This window comes from Salvelinus fontinalis, chromosome 21, assembly GCF_029448725.1.
Source record: "Salvelinus fontinalis isolate EN_2023a chromosome 21, ASM2944872v1, whole genome shotgun sequence".
Classification (NCBI taxonomy): domain Eukaryota; kingdom Metazoa; phylum Chordata; class Actinopteri; order Salmoniformes; family Salmonidae; genus Salvelinus; species Salvelinus fontinalis.
Window position 1 is genome coordinate 33,799,083 of NC_074685.1, and position 20,337 is coordinate 33,819,419.

General features: G+C 44.9%; 1 protein-coding gene across 3 annotated transcripts in view; it reads right to left on the bottom strand.

Moving 5' to 3' along the window:
* LOC129818732 (tetratricopeptide repeat protein 28-like) overlaps positions 1–20,337 on the bottom strand; it is a 114,754-nt gene that overhangs the window by 43,139 nt on the left and 51,278 nt on the right. For all 3 annotated transcript variants that reach the window (XM_055874905.1, XM_055874907.1, XM_055874908.1), the window contains 5 exons: positions 9,813–9,960; positions 2,866–3,029; positions 2,578–2,686; positions 2,030–2,160; positions 935–1,156 (listed from right to left, as the gene is read on the bottom strand). In XM_055874905.1, the coding sequence (XP_055730880.1) occupies positions 935–1,156; positions 2,030–2,160; positions 2,578–2,686; positions 2,866–3,029; positions 9,813–9,960 (774 nt within the window). The remainder of the gene's footprint in view (positions 1–934; positions 1,157–2,029; positions 2,161–2,577; positions 2,687–2,865; positions 3,030–9,812; positions 9,961–20,337) is intronic.

Consider the following 20,337-nt stretch of genomic DNA (forward strand, 5'->3'; position numbering starts at 1 on the left):
TATGTTTGGAGGAAAAAGGGGGCGGCATCAAGCACAGGGTGGCAGCATCATGTTGTGGGGGTGCTTTGCTGCAGGAGGGACTGGTGCACTTCACAAAATAGATGGCATCATGAGGCAGGAAAATGATGTGGATATATTGAAGCAACATCTCAAGACATCAGTCAGGAAGTTAAAGCTTGGTCGCAAATGGGTCTTCCAAATGGACAATGACCCCCAGCATGCTTCCAAAGTTGTGGCAAAATGGCTTAAAGACAACAAAGTCAAGGTATTGGAGTGGCCATCACAAAGCCCTGACCTCAATCCCATAGAACATTTGAGGGCAGAACTGAAAAAGCATGTGCGAGCAAGGAGGCCTACAAACCTGACTCAGTTACACCAGCTCTGTCAGGAGAAATGGGCCAAAATTCACCCAACCTATTGTGGGAAGCTTGTGGACCTGAAACGTTTGTCCCAAGTTAAACAATTTAAAGGCAACGCTACCAAATACTAATTGAGTGTATGTAAACTTCTGACTCACTGGGAATGTGATATAAGAAATAAAAGCTTAAATAAATAATTCTCTCTACTATTATTCTGACATTTCACATTCTTAAAATAAAGTGGTGATCCTAACTGAGCTAAGACGGCATTTTTACTAGGATTAAATGTCAGGAATTATGGAAAAACTGAGTTTAAATGTATTTGGCTAAGGTGTATGTAAACTTCTGACTTCAACTGTAAATGTTGATTTTATTCCATGCCTTTAACACAATACACGGAGAAAAGATTAGATGGATGAAAATATAAAGAAGTGAGTGAAATGAAAAACCGATCGAGAGAAAAATCATTGGAATTTCAGTTCACTTCCTGAATTGTAAAATAATTGACCCCAACCATGGTGCATGCAAACGTGTGTTTGTATGTATGCGTGTGTGGTTCTTCATTAGTTAAATACCTTAGCTATATCCAGGTGTTGCTGGTGACACTGCATAGCGTTGGTGAAGTCTCCCAGTGCGGTGTAGACAGCGCCCATGTTGCCCAGCTGGCGAGCCTCTGACAGCGGGCACTGGGTCTGCCGTGCCAACAGCACACACTGCTTATGGCTGGCCAGGGCATTAGGATAGTCCGCTATCGCTGTGTACACATGGCCAAGGCTGCTCAGCGCAGCGGACGCAGCCTAGAGACAAACACACACACACTCATTAGATTTGTCCTCAGCCCTGGCATTCAAACCGGCAACCCTCTGGTGACTGCCCCGCCTCTCTAACCTTGAGGCTACCATCCCACCACATTAACACTGCCACAGGAGGCATCTTAGAAAGACACACACGCACACACACACACACACGATCTAAAGAAAACGAAACACAGTAGGAAAGATGAGGTGTATAATGATGTGTGTGTTTGAAGAACCTCAGGCTGTGGACCTGCGGTGTCGACTGGAGAGGAGACTCAATAACCATGTCACAGTCACACCTCAATGTCCTCCGCAATAAACACACACACACACACACTGCTTTCATTAGAATGGACTTGTTCAAGCACCAATTCGTCTTGGTGACAGGTGTCTTATCGATTTGACATCTAGGATGCCTTTTAATGACTCTAAGCTCGGACACAGCTGTCCTCTACACACGCTAAAACACACACACACACACACATTGCATAGCATATTCAGAATGCGCATAAACAAGGTTAACATACTGAAAGGCGAGTTTCGTACAATACTAAACAAACAAGAAACATTGAATAACATATACAACGACATGTGAACACACAGCATAACCATACAGCTGTACTGACATTCACACAGCCAGGTCTGCAAGGTGTACATTCAAGTTCACCATAATACAGAGACTTGCTTCTCATTCCTCCTCAATGTATTTCAGTCATGAACAGTGAGTGGTGCAGCTCAAGAGCAGACTTTGTTACATTGTCACATTGCTCTGACTGAGAGCAACTCCGCATGGCTCCTGAATAGAAGAAGGGGAAAGAGAAGGAGAAGTACACGATGGAGCGCTCTCACACACACACACACACACACACACACCTCTCTGTCCTTGAGTTTCATGGCGAGGACCAGCTGATGTCTGTGATTGGTCAAAGCCTCCCTGTAGTTGACCTTGGAGAAGTAGGCAGAGCCTAGGTTCCCGTGAGCTCGGCACTCGCCTGATTGGTCACCTGGGAAGACATGATAATAAGGTGGGTGTGGACATAAGGCTTCTTAGACTGTGTTAAATGTTCCAATTCATTTGGGTCTGAAGCCTGCAGATTTCTGCGAATACATGATGTAGTGGAGGTGGTTCAGTGAACTACAGTCACATGATGAGTAACCTGATGACCATTGTTAGCTCACATAGCAAATGCCTTGTCTTCCACACAGTGGGTTATCACAGTCTTAAGTCACATGTACAGCGACATCTGTCTCTCCACCCATACCTAGGTGTGTGTATGCGTGCAATTGTGTGTGTGAAAGCAATTGTGAGTGTGTGTATGTGCGTTTCAAGTGGTGTTGTCACATGCACAGGATACAGCAGGTGTAAAACAGTACAGTGAAATGCTTGCGAGCTCTGTGTGGGTGTGTGTGTGTGTGTGTACCTAGCGTCTTGGCCACCTCCAGGTCTTGCTGCATGTATCCTGTGCTCTTCTCTGCGTTGCCTAGCGACCAGTAGGCTGAGCTAAGAGCAGAGAACACTGAACCTCGGAGCTTCAGAAAGAACAGAGAAGAAAGAAGAAACTCAATGATCATCACGCACACATAGAAACACACACACACACACACACACACACACACACACACACACACACACACACACACACACACACACACACACACACACACACACACACACACACACACACACACACACACACAAGCTGCCTTGCCTTCAGAGAGCATGTGCCAATCTTTAGCCCCGCCTCCAGGACCACCACTGAGGCGCCGTGGTAACCAGCGGTCAGCAGCTCCTGACCAATCACACACACCACCACGAACGGACTCTTGTCCAGCTTCATCCTCTGCAGCTGATGGTAGGTGGGTTCTAGAGAGTCTACGGGAGACACACATACACAGCTATAGAAATGCATTTATTAATGTATACATTTGTTTTTGTAATGTTTATTCTATTACCAACACCTTAATGCTTACTTTTAATTGATATTATGTAAGCTAAACATAAAAATAAAGTATATTTTTAAAAAGTTATAATGTTACTGTCCCCACTACAACAACAAAATAGTTAAATACATGTCATTTTGTCCTTGAAACATTTAATTTCAATATAATTTATACATTCCTATGGAGGAATGCTTCTTCTGGAGAGTGCCGATATGGCCAACCACCGGCTTCAAAGCCTCTCACTGGCCAATACATAGCATCAACAATTTATTTCATTGACTGTACCACAGAACGATCAACTATTGAGAGAACAAGGAATTTACAGAGGATAGACACTGTGGAGGATCGAATGATGAGCTTCAGGGTATACACTTTCTTTCATCTATTTCTCTCTCTCTATTCATCTGTCAATCCATTCTCTTCCTTCTTCTCTTGTTCTCCTGCCTTTCTTCTTTTACTTATTCCTCTTGAACTGTGTACCTCACAAATCCTATTTTCTTTCGACCAACTTAAGTGGCCTTTTCTATTCAAAACTTTGTAAGCATTCAACTTTCCAGCTGAAATATTACATTTCATAAAAATATTATGTAAATATCCTAAAACAAAAATATACACAAATAATACAGTATCTGATGAAATTGCTTTAGAAAAGGGGAGGAGACAGGGATGTCCTCTCTCCCCACTCCTGTTTGCACTGGCAATTGAACCGCTTGCAGAAACAATTTTACAGGACCCAAACGTAACAGGTATCAGTATTGGTACATTTAACATTTACATTTAAGTCATTTAGCAGACGCTCTTATCCAGAGCGACTTGGTAAACATGAATGTAAACTAAACTTATTTGCTGACAATCTTCTGATATACCTGACTAAAACTTAAAATTCAATGCCCCCCCCATTTTTGTAATACTTAAAAATTTCAGGATTTAACATTATGGAAATAATGGCAATAGGGAGAATAACAACTATAGCAATCCTTTAAGTGGACCACAACAAATATTAAATACTTAAGATGCTTAAGTGGCAACAAACAACAAATATCTAAAGATAACTTTATCCCATTACTCAACAACATGAAAGCAGATCTAATTAAATGGAACAATCTCCTCATAAATCTTACAGGTAGAATAAACCTTTTTAGAATGGCATGGCTCCCAAAGTTTTTACATTTATTTTTGGTGATACCAATTACCCCACCGAAGAAGTTATTTAAAAAAGTATACTCGGCCAAAACAGACATCATATGGGCAAATAAAACTTGTAGAATAAATAGGAAAGTTTTACATGTCCCTAAAGCTGAGGGTGGTTTAAACCTACCAGATTTGGAATCATTTCAACTAGCAACCCACGGCTTTTACTTGTGACATATTGTTAAATGCACTAAAGAGGAACAATGGGTACATATTGAAGATGCGCATGCTCATCCCCAGAGTGTTTTCACGTGTCTGTTTTTAAAGCATGGAGCTAAGAACATTAACAACTTCCTAGTTAAAATGTAAATAAATATAATCGGAAATGTAATCTACGTAATCCACAAAAGGCCATAAACAATAACTAGTAATGCTGCATACTCCAAGAAAGGTTAAAATCTCACCTTTCTGGTAAAAACTTGTTATAAATTGCTGTGGTGTAGTCACTTTTGAGGAAACAAGCTCAAGTACACAGTACAAATATGATAAAATATGAAAATAAGAAACATTTTCTTGTTCACTAAAACTGTATAACTAAGGCTTGAAATTACTTGTTTTTTTCTAAATATAGTATAATAAATGTATAAAATGACTAACTATAAGATTTCACCTTCCTTAACTGTAAAATACATATTTGTATATTTAGTGTTAGAGAAAATGTGCATATTTTCTAAAGGTCTTTCTTGATCAAAACATCTGCCCCATAGCTGTGAACATCTCAGAGCTATAGCTTGGCTTCCTGAACTCGTTAGGAAATCACCTTTCATCTCATATTAATCTTGGACGTCTATGACAAACAGTGTTTTTAGTTGAACATTTATTAATTATTTTACATTATTGGCTATAAATCGATCTCTGTGATGTAGTGACTGTGCTGTAGGGTTCAGCCAGGAGTTGATGGACAGTCAGAAGAGCGAAGTAAATGGTACGAGGAACATCCCAGCTTCAAGTGGTGTCAGATTTCACATCCTGCTTCACACAGGCAGAAGAGACACACCCGTTGTTAATTTGTAAATCAGGAGGTCCTGGAACACATAGTGAGCGTGAGAGGGGGGGTTATCTGGGGGGCTCATGAGAAAAAAAAAGTGACAAACACAATGTAGCAGCACAGCAGACGGAGTAAACAGCCAAGTATCCTACTATCTATGGTGGTGTAACGGACAGCGCTCTCCAAGGTGCTGATTACGTCACTGCAGAACACCCATCATAAGTAGGCTATAGCCTATAGCATGCCCACATACTCGAGTATAGCTGTGGGGCTTACAAGTCCGAATTTCTTATAAGCCTAATTTTCAAGACATCAATGTACAGCGACATTTTTAGACGTCACAACAGAACACCTGCCATATGCATATGCACACATACTCAGCTGTGGGCAGTGCTTAATTTGAGATGGATCCTGGCCCCTCTCAGATTTGACTTAGTTCGCTCTGGCACCTATTTGTGCGGTTCCAGTACCTCTCGCGGCATGATTTATTAATTGTTTCACTATTTGAACTGTAAACATTCTAATAAAACCAATCAGAGTTAAATCAAGTTGCTTCCTCCCGTATTTCTCCCGTCCCCCCAGAAAAAACATTACATAAAATTGCGGGGATCCTTCTGTGTAATCATCCTATCCTGCCACACTGTTTCCAGACCTGCTCTCTCATTTGTACATAGAGGTTATGGGGAAGGCCGGTGGGGTAAGTAACTGATCTTGGCACAGGTCTTGTCTTGGTAGTGGTGGTCAGCTAGTGAAGAGGTCCCTTATACTCCTGTGTCCGTGAGAATCAGGGCTACCACTCAATGCAAGCCAATTTAATCTATGGTGTCCACATATCGATTTATAAATATCGGTCGGGACCGGTACTAGAACCACACAGGTCCTCAAAACAGTGGACTTCACATCTAAGAGGTTTTAAGGACACTATAACAACATGGAAGAAAATGAAATGGATTCTACAAGAACCAATATCACTCCCTAAAAACACACCCCTATGGAACAATCCTTGGATAGTGTCATGATGTTGGCAGTGGGGGTAGGTTTATGACAGTCATAAATACCTCTTTCCCCCCTTTTCCTTCTCCCTACTATAACTGATGTGACATAAGAAAACCCCTTGGTTAACATAGAGATTCTGGGAACATCAGAAGTGGGGGGAAATTAACTATATTCTGGTAATCCGACCAACTGAACATATGCGGTGGTACTTAAGGTATATTATGTCAGTTCGGTTGCCCTCTGACACATTCTCATCAATGATAGAATGACATAAGCTCTACTGTGGAAAGTCTAAACGTCAGAGGTATCGGATTCACATGGAATTGTTGTTTAATTCAAATGTTTGAATATGACATTATTTGTGAAGAGGTGAAATGTAATTTTAGATTCCAAATGAGAGATCTGGGCTTTCATAAGTTTTCCGCTGCTCACTGTGGCCCGCCCCTGTGAAGAGGCATGGGTTATAAACTTTTCAGACACACCCCTCTCCCTCCACTATAAAAGCCATTGACAAGAATATAACTTTCTGTTCCGGGTACGCTAGGACGACGATCCGGTGTCAGAGTGGTTCAGATAATAACTACAGAACTAAGCCAACAGCAGCATGGACTTTGGTTGTGAATGGTATGAACTTTGAACTCGTATTCACTACAGAAGGGATACCTCCTAGCCGTTGAGTTAGCAACAGCTGCTACAAACGTAGGTTAGGAAGGACAGTCAGAGTATCCCGTCTACTACACACAACGTTACTCCAACGTATCCAGTGACTACCAGAGACATTCTTCAAAGGACAGAGGACTCGGGTTGGCGATACGGTCTTCCATCTACCACCAACCTACTGAAGCGCAGCTCAGAGTAAATATTTATTGCATTTTCCTTTTCAAATGGGCGGTAATTTAGAATGCATAAGATACTGTATTTACGATAGCACAGCTTCGGCCCTGTCCCAGTCTCCCGCCCTTTCACCAACCCGCCCCTTTTCTTTGTGTAACAAGCTGTCATATCTATTCCGCCCGCTAGGGACGTTTTTCTGTATGACGTAATTTGTGATCAAGTTATGATTTCATTGTGTATGTGTGATTAGTTAGGTATTTAGTAAATAAATAATTAAACCCAATTTTGTATTGCTGATTCAACTTGTTAGCCAGGATTCTTGCAGATAACAAGGATTTACCACTTTCAGATGAGACTGAATAAAATGACGAATAAGGTGACTGCTATGGATGTAAACTATTACTAAATCTTTAAAAGTTTATTCGAAAGATAACAACTCTATAAATATTATTTCGTGGTGTCCCTCTCTAGTTAATTACATTCACATGATTAGTTCAATCAGGTAATATTAATTACGGAGAAATTATTTTATAGAATAGCATGTCATAGCAATTAATCTGCCATAGTCAAAGACACGACAATAGCTTTTCAGAATTCACCGATAAATTGGCTTTCATGGAAAACTAAAGGCATAGAAACCTTAAATGACACGGTAATAGGAAATACAATTATTTCCATGACAGAATTAAAAAGCAATTTTGGACCGACCAATGTAGACATTTTCAAATATATGCAACTTAAAAGTTTTATATCATGAAATTTCGACCTGAAAGCTTTTGGACATCAGAGCAATGCTGAGGGAATCCTATTTGAGTCAGAAACAGATACTCATATGATAAGTAAGATATACAAAACCTTGCAGTGATCGCTTAGAAAAAAATATGAACTATTGGAACCAAGCCTTAAAAATAAATGTTATAGGGCTTCCCGGGTGGGGCAGTGGTCTAGGGCACTGCATCGCAGCGCTAGCTGCGCCACCAGAGACTCTGGGGTTCGCGCCCAGGCTCTGTCGCAGCTGGCCGCGACCGGGAGGTCCGTGGGGCGACGCACAATTGGCCTGGCGTCGTCCGGGTTAGGGAGGGTTTGGCCGGTAGGGATATCCTTGTCTCATCGCGCACCAACGACTCCTGTGGCGGGCCGGGCACAGTGCGCGCTAACCGAGGGGGCCAGGTGCACGGTGTTTCCTCTGACACATTGGTGCAGCTGGCTTCCGGGTTGGAGGCGCGCTGTGTTAAGAAACAATGCGGCTTGGTTGCGTTGTGTTTCAGAGGACGCATGGCTTTCGACCTTCGTCTCTCCCGAGCCCGTACGGGAGTTGTAGCGATGAGACAAGATAGTAATTACTAACAATTGGATACCACGAAAATTGGGGCGAAAAGGGGGTAAAATGTAAAAAATAATAATAATAACTTATGCAGTAGGCACAAGACGGAGAGCGTGTTGGAACATAACAATGGCGTACTGTATATAGAGGGAGTAATCAGGGAAGTGATATGGTCCAGGTGTACCTGATGATGAGGCGCAGGTGTGCGTAATGAAGGGTTGTCAGGACCGGTGGTTAGTAAACCGGCCACGCCGGAGGGGAGGAGTGGGAGTAGACGTGACAACAGTTAACGAAAATCACCCGGATTACTCTCCCTTTATTCAGCCCTCAGTAGCCTCAGTCTTCAGGCAGTATTGGTTTTGTTGACGTTCAGTACACTACTCCTGTTTTGTTTATCTTCATGTTTGTTATTATCAAACTCACCTTCTGCACCTGCTTCCCGACTCTGTGCGTATACGTTATAGTACGCTCAATCCAGTATAAACTAAGGTATATCATTTATTATATAAGAGGCAAAATGCATAAATTCTACAGCACAATGGCAGAGTCATTTCTTAAGTGTAAAACTAATAAGACTCAATAATGCATGACTTCTGGGAGTGCTGTAAAGTCCAAAAGTTATGGGCAGAGTTAGAAAGCTGTCTATCAGAAGTTTTACTTATATTGAAGAAGTTATTACTTAAATACTGGAAGTAAAATGATACCCCAACGTTAAGAGAATGGAAGAATCAAATGCGTTATTGTTTAAATATTGAAAAAAATCTGGCTACAGACAGAAACAACTTAACACAATTTGTCATATGAGGTAGAGTCTTACAAGCATTAGAAACAACATTGGATGTGGATATGGTGGGAACATGTGGGTCTGAGCAAGTCAAATCAAATGTTATGTTTGTGGAAATGCATGATTTTGTCGATTTATTTTGTTTATTATTATTGATTTATTTTCTCTTCTTGTATCCTACTTTCTCTTCCTTCCTCATACACCTATCTCTCTTTCTCTTTTCTTTCTGCCATCTCTCCTTTTGTCTTTTCTCTTGGGGGCTTTGACACCTCCACATGTTAGCCCGGGGCGTACTGGGTATATAAAGAAATGATGGATTGTGGGCAAATGAAGGGATGATGACTACTAAAGGAATGATAATTCAGTTTGATTGAAGCTCCTCCATCTTACTCAGTTTCTTAAACACCCATGCTGTGTGTGTCTGTGTTTCACTCACTAATATAAGTGAAGCCGTCTGACTCAGTATGATGTCTCAAGAAGCAGCTTTAATTACACTATATCTTAGCTGAAAGCACATATTATAACCCTGAGTAAAACACACACAAATCCACATTCACACTCACGCGTAAACACAAACATGCAAAGACACACATCGCACCTCGTAGTGGGGACTTCATGGCAGCCTCAACCATGCCCACCAGTAGTTGGAGACTCTTGGGGTCCTGCGCCAGACCAGAGGCAAACGCTGCCAGGGCGTCGGCATGGCGACCAAGGTACTGCAGGGCCACACCCTGACGGAAGTATGCCTGATGGAGGGAGAAAGAGAGGGGAAGAGGGAGAATAAGTTAGAGGGAAAGAGAGGGGAAGAAGAAGGAGAAGTTAGAGGGGAAGAGAGGGGAAGGAGAAGTTAGAGGGGAAGAGGGAGGAGAAGTTAGGGGAAAAAGGAGGGAAATATTAGATATACTGGACATTCAACAGCTAGTCATCCTGTCATTTTGAGCTCTCATTTGGTAAAATAGATTGTACATGTATTCAACTATTTTTGTATGCATAAAAAGAAAGGAATTAAATAACTAATAAAATAATGTGTATTTTTAACAAGATTTTATAATAATACTGTTGAGAGGAAAACAGGAAACAATTAGCACTGCAGGACTACTGCTACTGACTGTGTGTGTGTGTGTGAGAATGCATCAGTCTATACTTCGAAGCTCCCCACCAATACTATAACGTACCAAATTCACAAAATCAGACAGACTCTTTCTGACAGCAGGTAGAGTCTGGATCCCTCCTCCCTCCCCCCTCCCCCTCCGATCTGTCAGTAAGTCTATTAGCATGTCTGGCAGCTCCCCCAGAACCCCATGAACCCCTACTTCCCTATGTGAAATAGCTATATCCCCTCTACCCCACAGGCCCACCTGCTGGAGGGACAGTTCAGGTAGAAGCAGACTGTTGCCGCGGTCCATCAGATTCATACCAGACCTGGAACAAGGAGTGTGTGCACAGAGGATGCGCGCTGGATGAACAAGATGCTTCAATTACCGCTCCCATTAATCAAGAACAGATGGCAACGCAATAGAGACAGAGAGCGAGAGAGAGGGAGAGAAGGACGTGAGCGAGGAGGGGAGAAGCCGGGAGAGAAGATGTGAGAGAGAGGTGTGAGAGAAAGGGGACGAAAGAGAGAGAGGCAAGGGGAGAGAGAGGTAGGAGAGAGGGAAAGCATGAGAGAAAATGAACACGAGAACGAGAGGAGATCAGAAAGAGCATGCAGAGCAGACAGACGACAGGTTAATGTGTGTGAGACAGGGACTGTGCGTCAGCTGCGAGGCACAACACTGGTACATGGTGCATAGCTTAATATCTACCACAACTCACCGTCTTACTGCTTCACCACACCAATACATCTCCCCATTACCTTAGTGCAGTAAAACGACACAGTGTATTGAAACCAATTGCAGCTGAGACCAACACAGAGTTACTCACAGTCTGAGAATGAATGACTGTGTATACTGTGTTAGCATTAGAGAGAAATAACAACAACAAGCATTGGAATACACGGAGTGATTCATACGATTAAATGTGAATAAATCATAGGAGAAGGCCAATGAGTGGACTAACACAGTACAGATGGAGTCAAATATATTGGCACCCTTGCACAATTCACTATTTCTGTGTTCACAAATGTATTTGTTTGATTTACAACTGCACATCTAAAACATCTAAACTGAAATTCTGAAATTCCGATTTTTCACTTCAAAGTCAAAAATAGCCTCTTGTTTGAGATCAAATGTTTTATATGAGGCAACAGTACAAAATGTAACCTTTTATTTTAGGATAGTTTCATACATATCTGTTTTTACGTTTAGAAGTGAAAGCACTTCATATACAGTGCATTCGGTAAGTATTGAGACCGCTTGATTTTTTTCCACATTTTGTTACGGTACAGCCTTATTCTAAAATGTATTAGATAAAAAAATCTGCACACAATACCCCATAATGACTAAGCGAAAACAGGTTTAGATTATATATTTTTTTTTAAGTATTCAGACCCTTTGCTATGAGACTATTGAGCTCAGGTGCATCCTGTTTCCATTGATCACCCTTGAGATGTTTCTACAACGATTGGAGTAATCCTGTAATAAATTCCATTGATTGGACAAGATTTGGAAAGGCACACACCTGCCTATATAAGGTCCCACAGTTGGTTGACAGTGCATGTCAGAGCAAAAACCAAGGCATGAGGTTGAAGGAATTGTCCGTAGAGCTCCGAGACAGGATTGTGTCAAGGCACAGTTCTGAGGAAGGGTACAAAAACATTTCTGCAGCATTGAAGGCCCCCATGAACACAGTGGCCTCCATCATTCTTAAATGGAAGAAGTTTGGAAACACCAAGACTCTTCCTAGAGCTGGCCACATAGCTAAACTAAGCAACCGGGGGAGATGGGCCTTGGTCAGGGAGGTAACGAAGAACTCAATGGTCACGCTGACAGAGCTCTAGAGTTCCTCTGTGGAGAGGAAGGACGATCATCTCTGCAGCACTCCACCAATCAGTCCTTTATGGTAGAATGACCAGACGGAAGCCACTCCTCAGTAAAAGGCACATGACAGCCCGCCTAGGGTTTGCCAAAAGGCACATAAAGGACTCTCAGACCATGAGAAACAAGATTCTCTGGTCTGAAGAAACCAAGATTGAACTCTTTGGCCTGAATGCCAAGCGTTAAGTCTGGAGGAAACCTGGCACCATCCCTATGGTGAAGCATGGTGGTGGCAGCATTATGCTGTAGAAATGTTTTTCAGCGGCAGGGACTGGGAGACGAGTCAGGATTGAGAGAAAGGTGAACGGAGCAAAGTCCCGAGAGATCCTTGATGAAAACCTGCTCCAGAGCGCTCAAGACCTCAGAATGGGGCGAAGGTTCACCTTCAACAGGACAACAACCCTAAGCACACAGCCAATACAACGCAGGTGTGGCTTCGGGAAAAGTCTCTGAATGTCTTTGAGTGGCCCAGCCAGAGCCCGGACTTGAACCCGATTAAACATCTCTGGAGCTTGAGAGGATCTGCAGAGAAGAATGGGAGAAACTCTCCAAATACAGTCGTGGCCAAAAGTTTTGAGAATGACACAAATATAAATTTTCACAGTCTGCTGCCTCAGTTTGTATGATGGCAAAATGCATATACTCCAGAATGTTATGAAGCGTGATCAGATGAAATGGAATTAATTGCAAAGTCCCTCATTGCATGCAAATTAACTGAATCTCAAAAAAACATTTCCAATGCATTTCAACCCAGCCACAAAAGGACCAGTTGACATCATGTCAGTGATTCTCTCGTTAACACAGGTGTGATTCTTGACGAGGACAAGGCTGGAGATCACTCTGTCATGCTGATTGAGTTCGAATAACAGACTGGAAGCTTCAAAAGGAGGGTGGTGCTTGGAATCATTGTTCTTCCTCTGTCAACCATGGTTGACTGCAAGGAAACACGTGCCGTCATCATTGCTTTGCACAAAAAGGGCTTCACAGGCAAGGATATTGCTGCCAGTAAGATTGCACCTAAATCAACCATTTATCGGATCATCAAGAACTTCAAGGAGAGTGGTTCAATTGTTGTGAAGAAGGCTTCAGGGTGCACAAGAAAGTCCATCAAGCGCCAGGACCATCTCCTAAAGTTGATCCAGCTGCGGGATCGGGGCGCCACCAGTACAGAGCTTGCTCAGGAATGGCAGCAGGCAGGTGTGAGTGCATCTGCACGCACAGTGAGGCGAAGACTTTTGGAGGATGGCCTGGTGTCAAGAAGGGGAGCAAAGAAGCCACTTCTCTCCAGGAAAAACATCAGGGACAGACTGATATTCTGTAAAAGGTACAGCGATTGGACTGCTGAGGACTGGGATGAAGTCATTTTCTCTGATGAATCCCCTTTCCGATTGTTTGGGGAATCCGGAAAAAAGCTTGTCCGGAGAAGACAAGGTGTGCTCTACCATCAGTCCTGTGTCATGCCAACAGTAAAGCATCCTGAGACCATTCATGTGTGGGGTTGCTTGTCAGTCAAGGGAGTGGGCTCACTCACAATTTTAGCTAAGAACACAGCCATGAATAAAGAATGGTACCAACACATCCTCCGAGAGCAACTTCTCCCAACCATCCAGGAACAGTTTGGTGACGAACAATGCCTTTTCCAGCATGATGGAGCACCTTGCCATAAGGCAAAAGTCGGGGAACAAAACATAGATATGTTGATAACATAGATATCCATGGTCAGGAAACTCCACAGACCTTAGTCCCATTGAGAACTTGTGGACAAACAAAACCCCACAAATTCTGACAAACTCCAAGCATTGATTATGCAAGAATGGGCTGCCATCAATCAGGATGTGGCCCAGAAGTTAATTGACAGCATGCCAGGGCCGATTGCTGAGGACTTGAAAAAGAAGGGTCAACACTGCAAATATTTACTCTTTGCATCAACTTAATGTAATTGTCAATAAAACCCTTTGACACTTATGAAATGCTTGTAATTATACTTCAGTATTCCATAGTAACATCTGACAAAAATATCTAAAGACACTGAAGCAGCAAACTTTGTGGAAAATAATATTTGTGTCATTCTCGAAACTTTTGTCCACGACTGTACAGCTGTGCCAAGCTTGCAGCATCATACCCAAGAAGACCCGAGGCTGTAATCAATGCCAAAAGTGATTTGATAAAGTACTGAGTAAAGAGTCTGAATACTTATGTAAATGTGATTTTTGCAAAAATTTTGAAAAACCGGTTTTTGCTTTGTCATTATGGGGTATTGTGTGTACTGTGGTATCCCATGAGCTCTACAATCCCGCTACGCACGGTGGCAGCAAAAGGTATCGCATGGGAGCTCTTCCATTTATTTAGCCGGGTGGGTATTCCACGGGAAATTCTGATGGACCAGGGCACTGCGTTCATGTTTCGTGTGATGAAGGATGTCTGCAATCTGTTATGAATCAAACATGTGAGGACCAGTGTGTACCATCCACAAACCTACGGGCTGGTGGAACGCTTCAATAAGACTATGAAACAGATGCTGAAAAAGGTCATTGAGAGAGACGGGAGGAACTGGGACCAGCTGCTACCCCAACTGATGTTTTCAGTGCGCGAGGTACACCAAGCATCCATGGGGTTCTCCCCCTTTGAGCTCCTGTATGGCCATCGGCCCCGCGGGCTGCTGGACCTAGCCAAGGAGGTCTGGGAAGAGCAGCCAATCCCCCTTCGCAGCGTAGTAGAACATGTGGAGGAGATGAGGGAGAGGATGACGGCGATTTGGCCAGTGGTGAGAGAGCACATGGCCCAGATGCAACGTGCCCAGGAGCGTGTCTAAAACTGGGGGGCCCAACCACAAGAGTTCCAACCCGGTGAGAAGGTCTTGTTGCTGATCCCTACCACGGAGAGTAAATTCCTGGCTACGTGGCATGGGCCCTACGACATCGTTGAGCGGGTAGGCGACGTCAACTATAAGGTCCGCCAACCGGGGCGGAGAAAACCCCTCCAGCTTTACCATGTGAATTTACTGAAGAAATGGAACGCACGCGAGGTGCTGTGCGTAACGTGGACCCGGCCACAGCAGGGCCCGCCCTTGATCGAAGTGGCAATGGGGGAAGATCTCAGCCCGACCCAACCACAGGAGCTCAGAGAGTTGGTCCAGCTGAATACGGCCGTGTTCTCCGAGGTGCCGGGGCGCACGGACCTCGTGGAACATCAGATCCACACCCTTCCGGGAGAAAAAGTGCGTAAACGGCCATACCGGATACAAGAAGCCCGGAGGGTGGCGGTCCAGCGGGAAGTGACAAAAAATTGAAATGGGGGTACTGGAGGAGTCACACAGTGAGTGGTCTAGCCCCATAGTGCTGGTTCCGAAACCGGACGGAATTGTCCGCTTCTGTAATGACTTCTGGGGCCTGAACGAGGTCAATAAGTTTGATGCCTACCCCATGCCCCGGGTGGACGAACTGATCGACTACTTGGGGATGGCGAGATACGTCAGCACCTTGGACCTGACGAAGGGGTACTGGCAGGTGCCACTGACAGCGGCCTCCCGGGAGAAGAGTGCCTTCTCCACCCCAGGGGGGCTATACCACTACCGGGTTCTGCCTTTCAGGCTCCACGGGGCACCAGCGACATTTCAGCGACTCATGGACCGAGTCCTGTGGCTGCACAGTTAATACGCAGTGGCTTATCTGGATGACATAATTGTGCACAGTGACAATTGGGAGTCACATCTGTGTAAGTTACAGGCCGTGGTTGATGCGCTAAGGAATGCAGGTCTGACCGCGAACCGCCACAAGTGCAAGCTGGGCTACGCCGAAGTGGAGTACCTGGGATATCAGATCGGGAGGGGAAATGTGAAACCCCAAGAAAAGAAAATTGCTGCCATTAGGGGATGGCCGGTCCCCCGAACCAAAAGGCAGGTAAAGTAATTCCCGGGGTTAGCAGGCTACTACAGTAGATTTGTACCTAACTTTGCCGCAATAGCTTCTCTTCTCACAGATTTAACAAAGGCACGAATACCCCAGACGGTGCGATGGACGGAGGACACAGAGGCGGCGTTCCAGGCCCTGAAGGATGCGCTATGTTCACATCCGATACTCGTCACCCTGGACTTCTCAAAAAACCTCCTGGTCCAGACAGACGCATCTGACACCGTGGTAGGGGCCATTTTGTCTCATGAGCAGGAAGGTGAGGAGCACCCCATCATGTATGTCAGCAGGAAGCTCCTCCCGACGGAGAAGAAATACTCAATTGTCGAGAAGGAGTGCCTCGCCGTGAAGTGGGCCGTCGACACCCTCAAGTATTACCTCCTCGGGAGGAAGTTCACCCTGATTACTGACCATACCCCCCTCGTGTGGATGGCACGAGGTAAGGACACGAATGACCGTGTCACCCACTGGTTCCTGTCCTTACAGCGATTCTCTGTCATCCACAGGTCTGGGGCCCAGCACGACAATGCGGACGCCCTATCCAGGAGGGATGCAAACCTAGCCCTGAGCATGCCAACCAGCCGTGGAGGCTAAATAAAAGGAGCACGATGGCACACCGCGGGAGAGAAGGGAGAGAGACGGACACCAGTTAAGAGAGAGAAGGAAGACCGAGCAAAACCTAAGTTATTTCTTTGATATATTTATTTTCTGTCTAAGTAAAGTTGTTTTTGAGGACTAAAGCCGCCCTGTCTCTGTGTCAATCTCTGCACGCTCAACCCAACACCCCACGGTTTAACACAGTACATACAAAAACAATTTAATACATTTTAAAATAAGGCTTTAACGTCACCAAATGTGGAAAAAGTCAAGGGGCCTGAATACTTTCCGAATGCACTGTATCTAACCCCCCCCCCCCCCCCCCCCAGCATAATGGCAGCATTATGCTGTAGAAATGTTTTTCAGCGGCAGGGACTGGGAGACGAGTCAGGATTGAGAGAAAGGTGAACGGAGCAAAGTCCCGAGAGATCCTTGATGAAAACCTGCTCCAGAGCGCTCAAGACCTCAGAATGGGGCGAAGGTTCACCTTCAACAGGACAACAACCCTAAGCACACAGCCAATACAACGCAGGTGTGGCTTCGGGAAAAGTCTCTGAATGTCTTTGAGTGGCCCAGCCAGAGCCCGGACTTGAACCCGATTAAACATCTCTGGAGCTTGAGAGGATCTGCAGAGAAGAATGGGAGAAACTCTCCAAATACAGTCGTGGCCAAAAGTTTTGAGAATGACACAAATATAAATTTTCACAGTCTGCTGCCTCAGTTTGTATGATGGCAAAATGCATATACTCCAGAATGTTATGAAGCGTGATCAGATGAAATGGAATTAATTGCAAAGTCCCTCATTGCATGCAAATTAACTGAATCTCAAAAAAACATTTCCAATGCATTTCAACCCAGCCACAAAAGGACCAGTTGACATCATGTCAGTGATTCTCTCGTTAACACAGGTGTGATTCTTGACGAGGACAAGGCTGGAGATCACTCTGTCATGCTGATTGAGTTCGAATAACAGACTGGAAGCTTCAAAAGGAGGGTGGTGCTTGGAATCATTGTTCTTCCTCTGTCAACCATGGTTGACTGCAAGGAAACACGTGCCGTCATCATTGCTTTGCACAAAAAGGGCTTCACAGGCAAGGATATTGCTGCCAGTAAGATTGCACCTAAATCAACCATTTATCGGATCATCAAGAACTTCAAGGAGAGTGGTTCAATTGTTGTGAAGAAGGCTTCAGGGTGCACAAGAAAGTCCATCAAGCGCCAGGACCATCTCCTAAAGTTGATCCAGCTGCGGGATCGGGGCGCCACCAGTACAGAGCTTGCTCAGGAATGGCAGCAGGCAGGTGTGAGTGCATCTGCACGCACAGTGAGGCGAAGACTTTTGGAGGATGGCCTGGTGTCAAGAAGGGGAGCAAAGAAGCCACTTCTCTCCAGGAAAAACATCAGGGACAGACTGATATTCTGTAAAAGGTACAGCGATTGGACTGCTGAGGACTGGGATGAAGTCATTTTCTCTGATGAATCCCCTTTCCGATTGTTTGGGGAATCCGGAAAAAAGCTTGTCCGGAGAAGACAAGGTGTGCTCTACCATCAGTCCTGTGTCATGCCAACAGTAAAGCATCCTGAGACCATTCATGTGTGGGGTTGCTTGTCAGTCAAGGGAGTGGGCTCACTCACAATTTTAGCTAAGAACACAGCCATGAATAAAGAATGGTACCAACACATCCTCCGAGAGCAACTTCTCCCAACCATCCAGGAACAGTTTGGTGACGAACAATGCCTTTTCCAGCATGATGGAGCACCTTGCCATAAGGCAAAAGTCGGGGAACAAAACATAGATATGTTGATAACATAGATATCCATGGTCAGGAAACTCCACAGACCTTAGTCCCATTGAGAACTTGTGGACAAACAAAACCCCACAAATTCTGACAAACTCCAAGCATTGATTATGCAAGAATGGGCTGCCATCAATCAGGATGTGGCCCAGAAGTTAATTGACAGCATGCCAGGGCCGATTGCTGAGGACTTGAAAAAGAAGGGTCAACACTGCAAATATTTACTCTTTGCATCAACTTAATGTAATTGTCAATAAAACCCTTTGACACTTATGAAATGCTTGTAATTATACTTCAGTATTCCATAGTAACATCTGACAAAAATATCTAAAGACACTGAAGCAGCAAACTTTGTGGAAAATAATATTTGTGTCATTCTCGAAACTTTTGTCCACGACTGTACAGCTGTGCCAAGCTTGCAGCATCATACCCAAGAAGACCCGAGGCTGTAATCAATGCCAAAAGTGATTTGATAAAGTACTGAGTAAAGAGTCTGAATACTTATGTAAATGTGATTTTTGCAAAAATTTTGAAAAACCGGTTTTTGCTTTGTCATTATGGGGTATTGTGTGTACTGTGGTATCCCATGAGCTCTACAATCCCGCTACGCACGGTGGCAGCAAAAGGTATCGCATGGGAGCTCTTCCATTTATTTAGCCGGGTGGGTATTCCACGGGAAATTCTGATGGACCAGGGCACTGCGTTCATGTTTCGTGTGATGAAGGATGTCTGCAATCTGTTATGAATCAAACATGTGAGGACCAGTGTGTACCATCCACAAACCTACGGGCTGGTGGAACGCTTCAATAAGACTATGAAACAGATGCTGAAAAAGGTCATTGAGAGAGACGGGAGGAACTGGGACCAGCTGCTACCCCAACTGATGTTTTCAGTGCGCGAGGTACACCAAGCATCCATGGGGTTCTCCCCCTTTGAGCTCCTGTATGGCCATCGGCCCCGCGGGCTGCTGGACCTAGCCAAGGAGGTCTGGGAAGAGCAGCCAATCCCCCTTCGCAGCGTAGTAGAACATGTGGAGGAGATGAGGGAGAGGATGACGGCGATTTGGCCAGTGGTGAGAGAGCACATGGCCCAGATGCAACGTGCCCAGGAGCGTGTCTAAAACTGGGGGGCCCAACCACAAGAGTTCCAACCCGGTGAGAAGGTCTTGTTGCTGATCCCTACCACGGAGAGTAAATTCCTGGCTACGTGGCATGGGCCCTACGACATCGTTGAGCGGGTAGGCGACGTCAACTATAAGGTCCGCCAACCGGGGCGGAGAAAACCCCTCCAGCTTTACCATGTGAATTTACTGAAGAAATGGAACGCACGCGAGGTGCTGTGCGTAACGTGGACCCGGCCACAGCAGGGCCCGCCCTTGATCGAAGTGGCAATGGGGGAAGATCTCAGCCCGACCCAACCACAGGAGCTCAGAGAGTTGGTCCAGCTGAATACGGCCGTGTTCTCCGAGGTGCCGGGGCGCACGGACCTCGTGGAACATCAGATCCACACCCTTCCGGGAGAAAAAGTGCGTAAACGGCCATACCGGATACAAGAAGCCCGGAGGGTGGCGGTCCAGCGGGAAGTGACAAAAAATTGAAATGGGGGTACTGGAGGAGTCACACAGTGAGTGGTCTAGCCCCATAGTGCTGGTTCCGAAACCGGACGGAATTGTCCGCTTCTGTAATGACTTCTGGGGCCTGAACGAGGTCAATAAGTTTGATGCCTACCCCATGCCCCGGGTGGACGAACTGATCGACTACTTGGGGATGGCGAGATACGTCAGCACCTTGGACCTGACGAAGGGGTACTGGCAGGTGCCACTGACAGCGGCCTCCCGGGAGAAGAGT